Genomic DNA, 14,236 nt, shown 5'->3' with positions numbered 1-14,236 from the left:
TTGGAAAGAGGACATTGGCTGCACCTCAATCCACAGAGCACCACAACTGTGTGAGTTTACACACATTCCCCCAAAAACCGTCACAGACTCAGCTGATGTCTCTGACCTGCTACAGATTAAACATAGATTTGTTTGAAAATGACGCCATAATATCAACACTGATCAACACATAATGATCAATAGTTTCTTAAATTAGTCAAATCTTTCTCCATAGCTGCCCGCGCATTCATCAGCCACTCCCGCTAGCTCTCTTCCTCTCTAACACACACACACACACACACACTGACACACTCACTCACACACACAAACAGTGTGATCAGACACATGTGTAAACATACGACTGGGTATAACAATAGAATTTGTAAACTAAGACAATGTATGGAGAGCCGGAGGAGACGGGGGGGATGCTCTTGGTTTGGCTCGATTCGTTTGGCAGTGACAGAGACACAGAGAGGAGCAGTTAATTACTGACAGACCCAGTACAGTCCAGGCATGTATGAAAAGACCCACAATGCACACTGTAAGTGGACTTATTGATCACTATAACCATAATATTTATACGGCTGTTGTATAGGAGCGATTCTGCCCCAAGCTTTTTGATCCATTTAAATGGTTGATCGCTATATCCGTGATCACTATATCTGGTTTCCACTGTATTATTTGTTTTTGTACTATTAGCGACTAAAGTGAAACCTTAGTGAACTAATTATTTACCTACCAGCAGCTAAAGGTGTTTGTAGGTGTAGATTGTCAGATTATCTGTTTCCTCCATGCTTGAGTATATATTGACCAAAATGTCAAACCATTCCTTTAAGATTAGGTTTATTTCTGTTTTACTGCAAGACTTCACAGAAGACATACATCATTCAGATGCAATGGATCGTTTTCATTAAAACGCCTGTTATCATCCCATTCCATATTTTTAATCCAGGAATTAGAAGGTTTAGAAACACTCAGGGGAATTGACTGCACACTGAAATCATGTGTCATCTCAGCTCTGTTATACACTATCACAGAAATCAACTGGCAGAACAAAACAGCTCTGGAGCTTCAATATCAGGTCTGGCTTTTAGAAAATGATGTCGGTCAAATCCTTGGCCCAATATCAAATAATGTGTTCACCCACATTATACATACCCCTCCAATCATTTCAAAGTGCTCCTGTCTGATGAAATCAATGGCTTTGCCGTTGAAAAACCACTTGAAGACGGGGATCAGCGATGAATCGCTGGACACCTCGCAGGGCAACACGAGGCTCTGTCCCACGGTGGCGTCCAAGCTCAAGGGTGGAACTATGATTTTGGTGGGTTCTACAGCATTATGGGAAAAGGCAGGAAATAAAGGAGAATATTTTGTTACTTTATGTCCATAAAATCGTGCCAAATGAAGAAGGTAATAAAGCTTAATTCATCCAGAATAGTCCAGATTCTGCTCCATCAGTTTAATTAAATGACCTAAAATACTTCACTTAGGAAGCAAATGCCCTCCATAACCCTCTAATGAATAATTAAACACACTGCAATCATGGTGTCAACTAGAAAGAGAGAAAAAGAATCGCTCACTATAATCATAATTATTTTTAAAAACCCAAATCTGAAATTGCTTCTCCAGCTCCTTTTAAATGAAATGTTGAGAAAATATTCTTCACTCGCAGCCGTATAGATGACGGTGCTTTGCCCCACTCTGCTACATGAACAATAACTCACAGCTGACAAAACCATAGATGACTTATACGTCTGTCAAACCGCCGGGAACATAAAACGGCTATATATTTCATTATCAATTTCATGCTTGAGCTGGTATTTTTTTTCCCCTTAACAAAAGTTTACACCCTCGGCTTGGAAGGTACAGTAGTGGAAACTAGGAGAGAAAAAAAGCAAAAAGACAAATACCTTTCACCATCAGCGTCCCTGTGCTGCTGGAGGTCCCAAACTGGTTTCTGGCCACACACGTGTACCTGCCGCCATCAGATTTGGAGGTGTTGGTGATGCGCAGGGTTCCGTCCTCCATGATAGTCTGTCTGAGGAGAGTGGCAAAACTGAAACAGCTCACCATGGGTTCAGATCTTTCATTTCCTTATCAATCAATTACTTGGCTGTTAATTGAAGGAAAAGTGACGATAAGAATCACTGGGACGACTTCCTGCCTGAGATATGAGGTCTCATCTCTCAAGCCATTTTGGATTTGGTTTTGAATGAAGGTTTCAGAATCTATTCCAAAAGTCTATTTGCACGCTTCAGAAGATAACAATTATCTTAGCTGAGGCAGAACAGCTTTGTTGTGGGGTCAGCACAGTATTGATGGCATATATTCATCAACTAAAACGCACATATTAATTGGACACACAGCAGGCCAGCAGTGTTGGGCTGGCTGGTGAAAAGAGGAGGAGGAGGAGGAGGAGGAGGAGGAGGAGAAGGAGGACAGGAGCAGCACAGATTTGACTGGGATCTTTACCTGCAGCCTTATCGCTCTACAGCACGTGGCAGATTGTACCAACGTGCTACAAGCCTTTCCGAGAGGCAGTAACATGGGAGATATGCATGTAGAAGCATCGAACTTGGGGGAAAAAAACATCAGGCTGGTCTCACAGGAGAAATAAAACTGGGAGTCTGATGAGAAGCACTTGAAACTCAGATTTTGATACTTATGATTTTTATGATATTTTTATATCTTAAATAGTATTTATTCTTGTCGTTTTTACTGTATTTATTCAACAATATTATATTTATTCAACAATTGTAAGGTGAACCTGGATTTCTCCCAAATCTGTCATTCTGTGCCAATGTTATGTCTTGTTCTTTATTGTCTTGGTGCAACACCTATTGCCCTTCAGGGACAAATAAAGTTGAAATTGAAGTAGAGGTTGCATATGGCTACAACAAGGGCATTCACGACTATTGCATTTTAGTAGTTATCAACTATTTACAAGTCAATTAATCGCGGGAGAGATATGTGTGATGGATATATTCAATTCAACTTAATTCAATTATATCTGTATCGCTCCGTCAGTGATAGGACGTTTAGGTTCCTTCTGTTGGAACCTTTTCTTTGCTGTTGCTATAGCATGAGCCGTAAGCGATTGTAGATTTATGTGGTTACACGTAGCTCTGGTATTGTTGTCATTGTTGTCAATCACGCATGACAGCTATCGCGTGTCGATGACATCAGCACCCCCTGCTGCACCCTGCTAAACCCACAGATGAACTAGTCTACAACAATGCAAGTGTCGACTAGTGGTTTTGATAGTCGACTACTGGAGTAGTCTGTGAAACCACTGGCCAAAACATGTATGAGCCCCGAGAGGCAAATCAGGAAAATAAAAAGTAAAGAGGGCTTTCACCACGACACCATTTGTTGTTGTTTTTCACACATTATTCCTGAGTGCACTTTAGTCATCGAAGACAACTCAACATGACAAGTGGGTCAAAATTTGTATCAACGCAGCTCTTATGTAAGAAAATCAACCAGAAACTGAGAGCGAAAAAGTGAGAGTAGCATATCCCCCCACATCTCCACTGGATATTACGCCCTCTTTCATAAAACTTCACATTTAAGCCTGGAATACTTCTTTTGGCGCCTCAGCTCTGAACAGACAAGCGGGAGAGCATGTAAACATATGCATAAACGAGGCAGATAATGCTCTCCTGTTGTGACCTTTGGATTCAATAAATCAAACAGAAATACTGTGAGCAGCAAGCTCAAAAAGAAAAAAAACCACACAACACACAAACAATTTCATACTGGTTCCCGAGAATAAATATGTATTCACTTGGGCTGAGCTGAGACCCAGAGAGCATGTCTGACACGGGGGTGCTTTGCAGTGATTTATTGACAAACATATCAAACGCTGAGTGATGGAGGCGCATTGAGAACATGACCTGAGGGGCAATGAGCTGCAAAACAAATAGAAAGGTAAAGAACTATCTGCTTTGTAGACAAACTCTGTTCCATGCTGTGAATTTCTATTCTCGTCCAAATGCGCTGCCTGGGTAATGCATGGGTAATTTTTTTTCTCCCTTTCCTCATGACCACTCAATGGAAAACATGAAAACTAATCAATCCCTCCGGTCGCATGTTGAGGCAGGTCCTGTGAGTTACGAAGCGTCTGTGGAAAGCTGCCTGTACATACTGATCCCAGCCTGAGCACAAATGGAAATAAGAAAGGTAATATAAAAAAGGAGAGAAAGCATCTATGGACTTCACTTCACATAGTAGCAGTATGCAAAGTGAAACTAAAAGTCAGCATACAATATTCTGTAAATTATGTGCAAAAAATAAAACATTTAAATAAGCTTTAATTGTATAGCACCTTTCACACCATCTTGCAGCACAAAGTGCTTCACAGCAAAGCTAAATAAATAAATGCTCCACATGAACGAAGCAGAATGCATCTACACATTATTAAAACCACTTGATAATAAGAACAACTTGAGTGTTGAGTGATTTGTTTCCCCTTGGCCTCCCTAGCAGCTGTAACCACTCAAATTTAGCTGTGAACCAGAATCAGTATAGAATCAAAGTACAGTAAATAAAGGCAGAACAGTCACAATACAATAACTGTTAGGACAGCTCAAAGTGCTTATCAATAAAAAAATTGCACAAGAAATTAAAGCATATAAAAATAGTACAGTGCAAAGCTATGTAAACGCTCGGGTGTTGAGATAGGTTTTAAGCTTTCTTTTGAAAATATCTACTGAGCTGGCTTTCCTTATATCTATCGGTAGTGTGTTCCATAGTTTGGGGGCATAATTGACAAAAGCTGCATCACCGATCTTCTTTTGGCTGCTGCTGGGAATAAAAAATGTATTTTAAAAAGAGCCACTCTGGTTTTTCTTCCTCAATCACCAGTAAACCCTAAAGATGCACCATAAGCGTCTGAACTCAGGAAACAAACTCAAATTGAAATATCAAGGCACAAAATTTGTCATTTGTCGTTTTTTCTTCTCAGACATTCAGCAGTTTTCCTGACTGAAGATTTTAAGAACTCACGTCGAGAGTTCAGTTACCACGGCAATTCCTGTGTTGAGACAAATACCGCAGCAGCTGGGAAAAAGCCTTGCATCTAGCCAACATAACCTTGGACTGAAGTCAAACAAGGGTTTCTGAAGATTCATGAGAATGTACCTTTAGGTGGATGGATTAAACTCGAGAGGTGTAAGAAACAGAGTCTGGTCAGTGGATGAAGTGGACAGCCAGCCACTAGGGTTAATCACAGCGCTTTGGCTTTACTTTAGAGAAGACATGTTGTCATCCATTTTTACAGACAGTCATAGCTTCCAGTTTTAACCTTGGATGATACGTTTGAAATGATAATGGCTGGATGTACCCACGTCGTCATGTTCTGTTGTCACTGATGTGACATGAGGTTAAAGCATCAGCCTCCTCACAAACTGATGATCCATGCAGGCAATGAAGAGATGCAATAATACAAAACATAAACAGCATTCTTTTTGTACAGCAGTCTACAGCCTGTAAGCTGTATTTTGTTATTGGGATAAGGAAAAAAGTCATTCTGACATTTCCATGTTTGACTGCTTAGATATTTAAAAAAACAAAACAGAAAAACTTAAGAGAATATTTGTTTTGGTTATTTGTTTGTTTTAACACAGCAAGGCTTGAGCCTTGATTTAAAAGAAGTGAGATTTGCAGCAGGTCTGCAGTTCTCTGGGAGTTTGTTCCGCACATGTGGAGCATAAAAACGAGATGCAGCTTTCCCATGTTCAGCTTTGACTCTGGGGGACAGAAGAGCAGACCTGTCCCAGGCAGTCTGCGAGGTCTGGATGGTTCAGAACGCAGCAGCAGATCAGAAATGCATTTTCAGTCCTAAAACCTTCCAGTGCTTTAGAAAATCAACAGCAGCATTTTGAAAATAAATCCTCTGACAGACAGAAGGCCTGTGAAAAGATCTAAGAACTGGAGCGAAAGAAAAAAAACATCTCACTCCTCTGCTCTTTGACTCAATGTTCACTTCGGGCTAAAGCCAATTCCACCCAGAAAACTGAGGCGGATGGTTGTAACTCTGTGCTAAAGTGCAAGTTGCTGGTGCTCAACATAGGCATTCTAGCAACCATTTATTTACCAATGCACATGACTGTGCTTTTGAAGGCAGAACCATTTGAATGTATTCCTTGTATTTCTGAGGCATGTTCTCAGAATTGTTAGATTTTATACACGGTGGACGAAATGTTTTCATTCAGCACAGCCCAAACACACACACAAAAAAAGATAAGAGAGACAAAAAACTGCTGTTGAAATCAGTATTGGAGAGAAAATAAAATCAACAAGTTTCAGAAGCAACAGTGTTCTTGAGACAGACTGAGTGAAATCAGACTTCTCTGTTTTCCTCGCCCTCTTTATTTTAAAATCTCTCCTATGGAACGTTTTTGTAACTCACTTAAGTTGCCGCCCGAACGGAACAAAGAGCCAAGGCTCTCTCAGAAAATTGATGCAATTAAGTCCATTATACCTTTCGAGACTGACAAGGCCTCCTGATGGTGTTTCACACAAAAGACAAGCTTTCATTTGCATGTCTCATAATGTGCTGAACAACAGCTTTACGGAGGGAAATGCCAGGTTGCCAATAATGTCCTTCCTTCCCTTGACAAATATCTAAATGATCCAGTATCATGTCAATACGCTTAAACCAGCATGTCAGTACTGGGAGTAACATTTGCACCCACATTAATGGGTCTTGATGGTTATAATGTTTTAACCCATAGACGGCATATTTCCAGTTCATCTTACTAACCAGGAATGAAGCTAAAATATCCTGGATATGAACACTGCCATCTTTCGCCTATATTGCACCCATAAGATGCCAGTACTGGGAATTCTGTGATTTTCCATTTGGAGCATCACTACCAAGGTCAGTTTTTCCTTTCATTGCTATGGTGCTGCAGGTGGATTCGGTATGGAATGGATTCTAAAGGACATTTTGAGAGACGGTGAGTTTGAAAAGTGGCTAGTGCTTTACCACTAGTGGTTTGGTGGCAAGTGCAGATTCCAAGTGGTAAGTCGCTCATGCTTCACCAGCACTTGCCGTTTCCAGATGGCAGGTGGTGCTTGAAAGTGGTAGGCCACTGTCCAGCTTTGGCCGGCCCCAATGAAAATGCAAATATGATCCCGGTGGACTGTGAATGTATATTTCTTCTCACTTTATTGAAAGATAGCCCTGTAAATAAAGGAATATGTGTGTTTCAATGTATTTTGACTGATAGCACCTCATTGTATTTCTGATTCTGACTCTCCATCTCCTTGATGATGTACCCAAATTTAATATGATCGTGAGCCTTAGCTCGTGGCCTTTCCAACACTCCAGCAAGATAGTGACAAGATGGGTCATATGCAGCTCTACTGGAGTCACCACAGGAATGTAACATTGATCCGTATATACGGTCTCAGCATGTGCTGCAAGTGCTTCAGGCAGCGCGCTGAAGACATTGGCTTCTTCAAGCTGGACTAGATCGTTTGTGCTGACGCGTCCTAAAATGGGTCAAATGATTTCTGGAACACAGGCCAAGAAGATGGGATAACTCAGCACTGCCAATAAATGTGGGGGGAAAAAAGCCTTGGCTAGTGGCATATCATTTGCCACTTTTCAATCTAGGTGCTGCTGGAAAATTTCTGGCAATTATTTGTTTGCTTTTTGGATCTTTTTCACAGTAACCCAGCCCAGCCCTTGTTTCTCTGAACTTATAGACTAACATTTACCTCCCTTTCATTTCCACCCAACACCTAATAGAAGCAGCTCTCATACTGTGCTCCAACCCCCTGTTATTGTGTGCATTAGCTTTTGCGTAGGACTAGTGCAACAACAAGCTGCTTCTTTGTAGTTCGTAGGTGTTGCCTCAGACCTTAAATCACGACACGGTGTGGCCTGTCATGTAGTCAGAGGAAGACTTTCACTGAAAGTCTGTAGACGATTGTTTTTCCTCTGTGGTTTGCACACAAACAGCATCTTTACATGGTGTCTGCCCTTCATCTGGCACTTTGACTGCCTTCAAGAGCTGAGAAACTGTGGGACGCTTTAAACAACTGAATCATATATTGCTCCTGATATAAAGAACTAATGGACTCGGGATCCTGACCTCACTCTTACATCCACTAAAAAAGACATCACTCAAAGCAGAACACTGACATATAAATCCATGTAAAGAATAAGGTGTCCATCTGAAAAAAAACTTTCTTGAACCAACCAAAGCTGTGTCATGCAACCCTGACTTCTAGGGTCCCCTTAAGCAGAAGTAATACATAATAATGAGTCCCAGAAATGAACATGACCACAAGAATAAACCCTTTTACAGGGGCCATCAGTGGCATGAGCGCTGGTGCATGCAGCACAATACCCTACCTCCTGCCGTCCTTCAGCAGCTCGCCCCCTCTCCACCAAGAGATTGTGGCCCTCGGGGAAGCGTGGGGGCGACACTCGTAGACAACCTCGCCCCCCCTCTGGATCACCGTGGACTTCTTCACGGGGCGCCGGGTGAAGTCAGGCGGGGAGGCTGAGGAGCAGACCCCCACGTTAAGGCCATTTTAGGTAACAGCTGAGCATCAGCCAAAAATGTCAAGTGCATCGACGGCAATTACAGAAATTATATTTCAACACCAGACCGGCTTATTGTATGAAATAATTATGGAAATGAACGAGCAAGGCCACGGCTCACTGAGGAACCGCTTAAGCCTGTTTTCATTCATTCATTTAATTTGCGATATGGAGAGCTTTTCTTCTACTAACAACACAACGTACACAGACTGTACCTCTGCCTCGCCTCTGGTACAGCTCATTGTAAATGATACGCGGCAAACAAACTGCTTACCTACAACCTTGAGCTCGGCGCTGGCGTAGACGGCTCCATGTTCGTTCTCTGACACACACTGATACATGCCAGAGTCCAACAGACTAATCCTGGATATGGTCAGTCTCCCAGCTTCCACATGGATCCTCCCCTGTACATCAGGCCAAATGAATATTATTGTCTAAATAGTAGATTTTATGTGGGAAAATCACCATGATTGTCTGTAACATTTCTTTTTACATAAATCTCAAATGTTAGAGTTTTACCTCTGCTGTTAGAGGCTGACCATTCTTCAACCATCTGTATGCAGGCTTAGGTTTACCAATGGCTTTACATTCCCACTGCAGGTTAGCATCGATGGCCATATGAGCATCTTTCAGTGTCTGGACCCAGTGCAGATGTTCAACATCTGTGGAGAAGAGGAAATGCATATGAATAATTATCGAGAAAAAAAAAAAATCAGATTGCAGATTTATTGCATCTCCTGTGGTTTAAATCCAAATCCCTTTTTTTGTGAGTACGCATTTCGCAATAACATGGGTGTTAACTTGTAACATGAATGTCAGTCTTGTTTCGACAGATGGACTCTGGGTCAGATTAACATACATGAAAGGCCACGGCAAATTTGCACCACTTGTTCCATTCACTTTGCATCCCCGTGCTGCATGTAATTAGCTCCTGAATTAGCTGGGCAGCAGCTCATTACACAGTCAGTGCCTGGGACTGACCTCCAGCAGCATTGTGCAATAGGCACACTTCAGTGGGATTTGAGAGAAACAGGTTCAGAGATAACAAAGAAAAGAAAAGTGCTCATTAAGTTACAATACAGTGTGATCTGCAGTCCTCCTTGGGTTGTGAAAGCAACAAGGATAAGTGAACTGTGAGACAAAACAAAATACAACTCTACAGAAAAAAACTGTGTTAATACAATCAGAGGTGAGAGGAGTGAGAAGCAAATCAGGCAGAATGGAGGAGGGTGGGGGGGTATGTGTGGGTTGGGTGTTGATACAATCCCACCAGTACATGCAGCCAAATTTAAACTGTAAATATCCTAAAAAAAACTGTCCCTTCCTACAGGGATTTCACAGATTACTGATCGTCAAGTTCAAGTTTAATGAGAGCAAAACCATTAAAAACCTTGTACCCCCTCCTTATTTTAGTTTTTTCTTGTTCATTTGTTTGTGTCATATTAGTGACCTGTTTTCTTTCTGTTTAGCTGTTATTAATGAATTTATTTTTGGCTAACCAATTCATTGGAGTCTTTATGGCATCATGTCTGTGGGCACTAAATTTGCACAGTGCAGTCAAGTGGGGCTCACATGGAAACAGAGCTGGCTTGTAAAGACTTAATTGTCACTTTATCAGGGGGGGTGTCAGGGGCTGGTGATAATCAAAGCCAATAACAATGGGCTTTCTCTTATGTTCTCTAACAGCGTGAGATCTGACGTCATTAAAACAAATAATAAACTTTAAAAAATAAATAAACCATGCAGAAGGAAGAAGCTAGAACAAGCGTTTAGCAATACTGCTACATTTACATAGGGATTTTGCACATTCAGTTCTTATTTTTCAAACACAAATATGAGATTCTCATAAGGTGACAAACTAAAATAAAATCTTCCATAAGCTACCTGTTACCTGTTGATTCACAAGAATGTCTCCATTGACAGTAATCATATAGACAAAATGATATCTACCGTAGGTGATATCTGCTTTTGGAAGCCGTCATTTGTGTCATTTACACCTGGCACTAAAATGCATTTTGAATTCAGATGAAACCTGATTACATTAACTCTTGGTATCTTGGCATCTCCAGTGTCCACATTGAAATCTGATTGTGATCCGACTGCTCTGTCCATCTTAAAGAATAGAAGATGATGTGCTGCTGCGTTAATGGCTTTACTTCCTTTGCAATTGGTCTGGTCTTTACACCATCCACAGGTGCCATGAGGATGACTTTATGCAGTTACTGGCTTGTGGATGTGAGCTGCTGCTACCCTGCTGGTTTGGAATCTTTGCGAGCAATTATTATTTCTGCCTATGTAATTACCTCCACCAAGAAAGTTTACTTTTCATCTTTGTTTGTTAGAGTTTTGCAAAAAATCCAAAGTTCCATTGAATTTGTGGAGGGCTGGAGCAAAACCCAAGGAAAAACAATTACATTTGGTGCTAATCCGGATCAGAGGACAGACCCAGGATTTTTCTTTCAGCTTCTTTCTTTATAATTGTGAGTGTTTTTCAAAAAATGTTGTTGATTTCTCAGAGAATCATTCATGGATCTTGATGAAATCACTCAGACATGTTTAGGGGACTGATATTTATGAGTGTGCGCAATTTGGTGCACATCCAAATAAAAAATGCAGATCTATAGAATTCGAATGTGATTTCATAAGAAAGACTGTTGGGCCTTGGCAGAGGAAAGTCCAGTATGATTATTTGAAAACCACTGAACAGTTAACCACAAAACTTGGTGAAAGGATGGTTCAGGGAATAAATCATGGATCTAGATGAAAAAATCAGGCCGAGTTAGAGGAGTAATATGTATCAGTGTGTGTAATTTGACGCAGCTTGATTGGATTTAAGGGGTCTGTTGGGCCTTGGTGGAAGTATGCGTTCTAATAAGTGCTATTCAAGTTGTATATGGATTGATATCAAATTTGCATTTACACTTCCACATGCGTCCTCAGTGCATCTTGGGTGTGAGGTGTTTTCAGGACCATTAATCACAGTGAGAAATGTTCATTTCAGACACAATCGACAATGATTCTCAGTAGAGGCACTTGAATAGTGCTGAGTCAATGTTTGTTCCCAGCATGTGTTCAAGAAGAGATCAACATAGACAAACGTGTGCAGAGTTTATACAGCTCTCTGAGGTAACACAACCAACTCATGAGACATCGCTCATGAGGCACTATAAACTTATTTCTTTTCTTACGCCTACACAGAACACATGGAGAGTGTTCAGCCTCTAAGAAGGAGAATCCTGAGCTACACATGTGACCATGGCCTGTCTTGACATGAACCATTAAATCATCTTCCATAGGGACCAATATGTCACTCAGGACACATACAACCATAGAGAGTGATGTATGTTGAACATATGGACACGAGCAACCACAGAAAGTGTGCAAGGGAAATCTAAATAACACCTTTGACGGGTGACAGCTCCTCGACGACCCTGAGCTAACAGAGAACTGCTCTGTGCAGCCACACAGTAATTCCAGATGAGTCACAGATTCATTTGGAGCCATTCTGACTCGTACAGTTCATATACGCAGTAGTTTATGACAGAAATGTACAGATTATATTGCTGTATAAGCGAGTATTACACCTTGTTGTATTTGATTTTAGGTACATTTAAATATCTATGTATCAATGTTGTTTTCTTGAATGCATTTTTTGCTGAAAGTAATTATGGGATCTTTTTTCAATAGAGCCCAAGAAGCACTGATGCTAAAGGAGAGCTGATTAGAGGTGAACTTTGAACCTTTGACACATCAAATGAATAAGAGTGTATTCATGTCCACGTGGGCCTGGACCAAACCTCCACGAGTCAAAGCACTTTACATTTATGTCTCTGCCGTTTCTTTTCTTTACATTTCATTTAACACGGTTGCTGTCTTTTGATTGCAATAACAGAATGTCAGAACTGTGATCACGTTTAATTGGGCCATGTAAGTGTAATGTATTTTGTCTTTTTCTCTATTTGTGTATTTGTAGATGGTGTCTGAATTGCTTACTTGTATTGTATTAGTCTTGTGTTATTTTTAAGTATGTAAATTGGCATCCTTGGTAACTTCAGCATATTTATGTTTTGTATTTTATACTACTATACTAAATGATACTTCATTAATGTGCTCTGTCGCCATCAAATGAACAAATAAATGAATAAAATAATGGAATGTATAAAGTAAAGAACACTGAAGTGTCTTCTTTGCATGAGACTTGTTTCAGAGACAAACTATTCAGCAACAACAATTTACAGTTTAATTTTAACACCAAATCAGACCATGTGGCTTCTAATCAAAAACCAGAAATTCTCAACCTTATGTACAGGCTGATATTAGTATTTTTAGTTCTCTATCAACACATAAACCACAGTAGACAGGAACAGTCTCGCTCTTTTCTGCCAACAGAAGAATATTCACTGACGTGGACAGGATTTTCTGGCTTTCTGACAACTTACAAATACAACTCATTTCAAAGCTTTCAGCTTGACATCCACTTCCTTCTGATTCTACAGATGTGTTAGACCAATGCTGACATGTGAACAATCTCATTTTCTACCAAAAGATATACTAAGTATGCCCGGGGAGTTCTTTAATGTCACAACCACTACAAGCAGAGCTAAGAAGCACAAATTAAGCCCTAATTATCTTGACATTGTAATGCTATTTCATACTGAGAAAATAACCCAATCACTTTGGTTAGAACAAATAATAAAACACTTAAAATACACTTAACAACAAATGCCCAACTCTGAAATACTGAGGTGCAGGATATAAGATAGTATTTTAGAGACACAGAAAGCAAATGTTTACATGGCTCTTACTGTGGAATATCAGTTGCCCTCTGGCAACATTTCGTCCTCTGCTGTTTTCGGCTACGCACTCATACACACCGGCGTCCTCCGGGCGAAAATATGGAATTTCCAGAACCCCACTGGCGTGATTGATTTTAATCTTGCCAGGGAGTGGATTTCCATCAGCTCTTCTCCATGAGATGGAAGGCACGGGGCTGCAGAGGTCACACACACACACAAAAAGGTCACACTGGCCACATGCTCCCACTCACGCTGACCAGAAGGACCGCTGCCATGTTTGTCAGTCTGTTTGTTTTAATAGAGGATGTCTGGCCTCTTCACAAGTTTCAAAATGCAATTTGAGGGGTAGAGCTGCAGCGTGCTAATGTTTCTGACACTTACTTTCCTAAGGCAAAGCACTCCAGCTTCACAGAGGTTCCTTTAGAGACATGTAGGGCATCAGGAAACTGAACCTCCATCTTTGGCTCGTATTCACCCATCACTGCTGCATGACGGATTAAAGCAAATCACATCAGTCAAAACACAAAACATGGGCCTGCTGTTTCCTGTAATTCATATAGGATCTAAGAGCCAAGGTGCAGATGACACTGGCAGAGAGCGGGCGCCCGTGTTGACGCCGTATACAACAGCGTTTGGCTTAGCGGATGGATGCGTTTGGATTACATATCTGTCTCAGCTGAAATGTGAAGTGGTACACATAAACGGTCCTGATGAGGTTTAGTATGGCAATCTCTTCGCTTTGTGTGTATGTGTCTGTGCCTGCATGGATTTTTGTCAGTACAGACTACATTTCTGGTTATGTAAATATGTGCCTTCATGCAGACAGACAGGGTTTCTCGCATGCATAGCCCTCTATAGTTCAGAGGCTCTGGGATGGTGCAAAAGCCTTGCTCGTAAG

General features: G+C 41.0%; 1 protein-coding gene across 3 annotated transcripts in view; it reads right to left on the bottom strand.

Moving 5' to 3' along the window:
* Nucleotides 1-14,236, bottom strand: part of LOC117761757 (contactin-4) — a 106,269-nt gene that overhangs the window by 25,505 nt on the left and 66,528 nt on the right. For 2 of the 3 annotated variants that reach the window (XM_034585952.1, XM_034585954.1), the window contains 7 exons: nt 13,720-13,822; nt 13,348-13,532; nt 9,062-9,204; nt 8,817-8,946; nt 8,351-8,501; nt 1,893-2,020; nt 1,138-1,310 (listed from right to left, as the gene is read on the bottom strand). In XM_034585952.1, coding sequence (XP_034441843.1) covers nt 1,138-1,310; nt 1,893-2,020; nt 8,351-8,501; nt 8,817-8,946; nt 9,062-9,204; nt 13,348-13,532; nt 13,720-13,822 — 1,013 coding nt within the window. The remainder of the gene's footprint in view (nt 1-1,137; nt 1,311-1,892; nt 2,021-8,350; nt 8,502-8,816; nt 8,947-9,061; nt 9,205-13,347; nt 13,533-13,719; nt 13,823-14,236) is intronic. The other variant, XM_034585955.1, reaches the window with a different exon arrangement.

The sequence above is a fragment of the Hippoglossus hippoglossus genome, chromosome 5 (assembly GCF_009819705.1).
Source record: "Hippoglossus hippoglossus isolate fHipHip1 chromosome 5, fHipHip1.pri, whole genome shotgun sequence".
Lineage (NCBI taxonomy): Eukaryota > Metazoa > Chordata > Actinopteri > Pleuronectiformes > Pleuronectidae > Hippoglossus > Hippoglossus hippoglossus.
The sequence above is the reverse complement of the archived record's forward strand: the minus strand, read 5'-3'. Positions and strand labels throughout refer to the sequence as shown.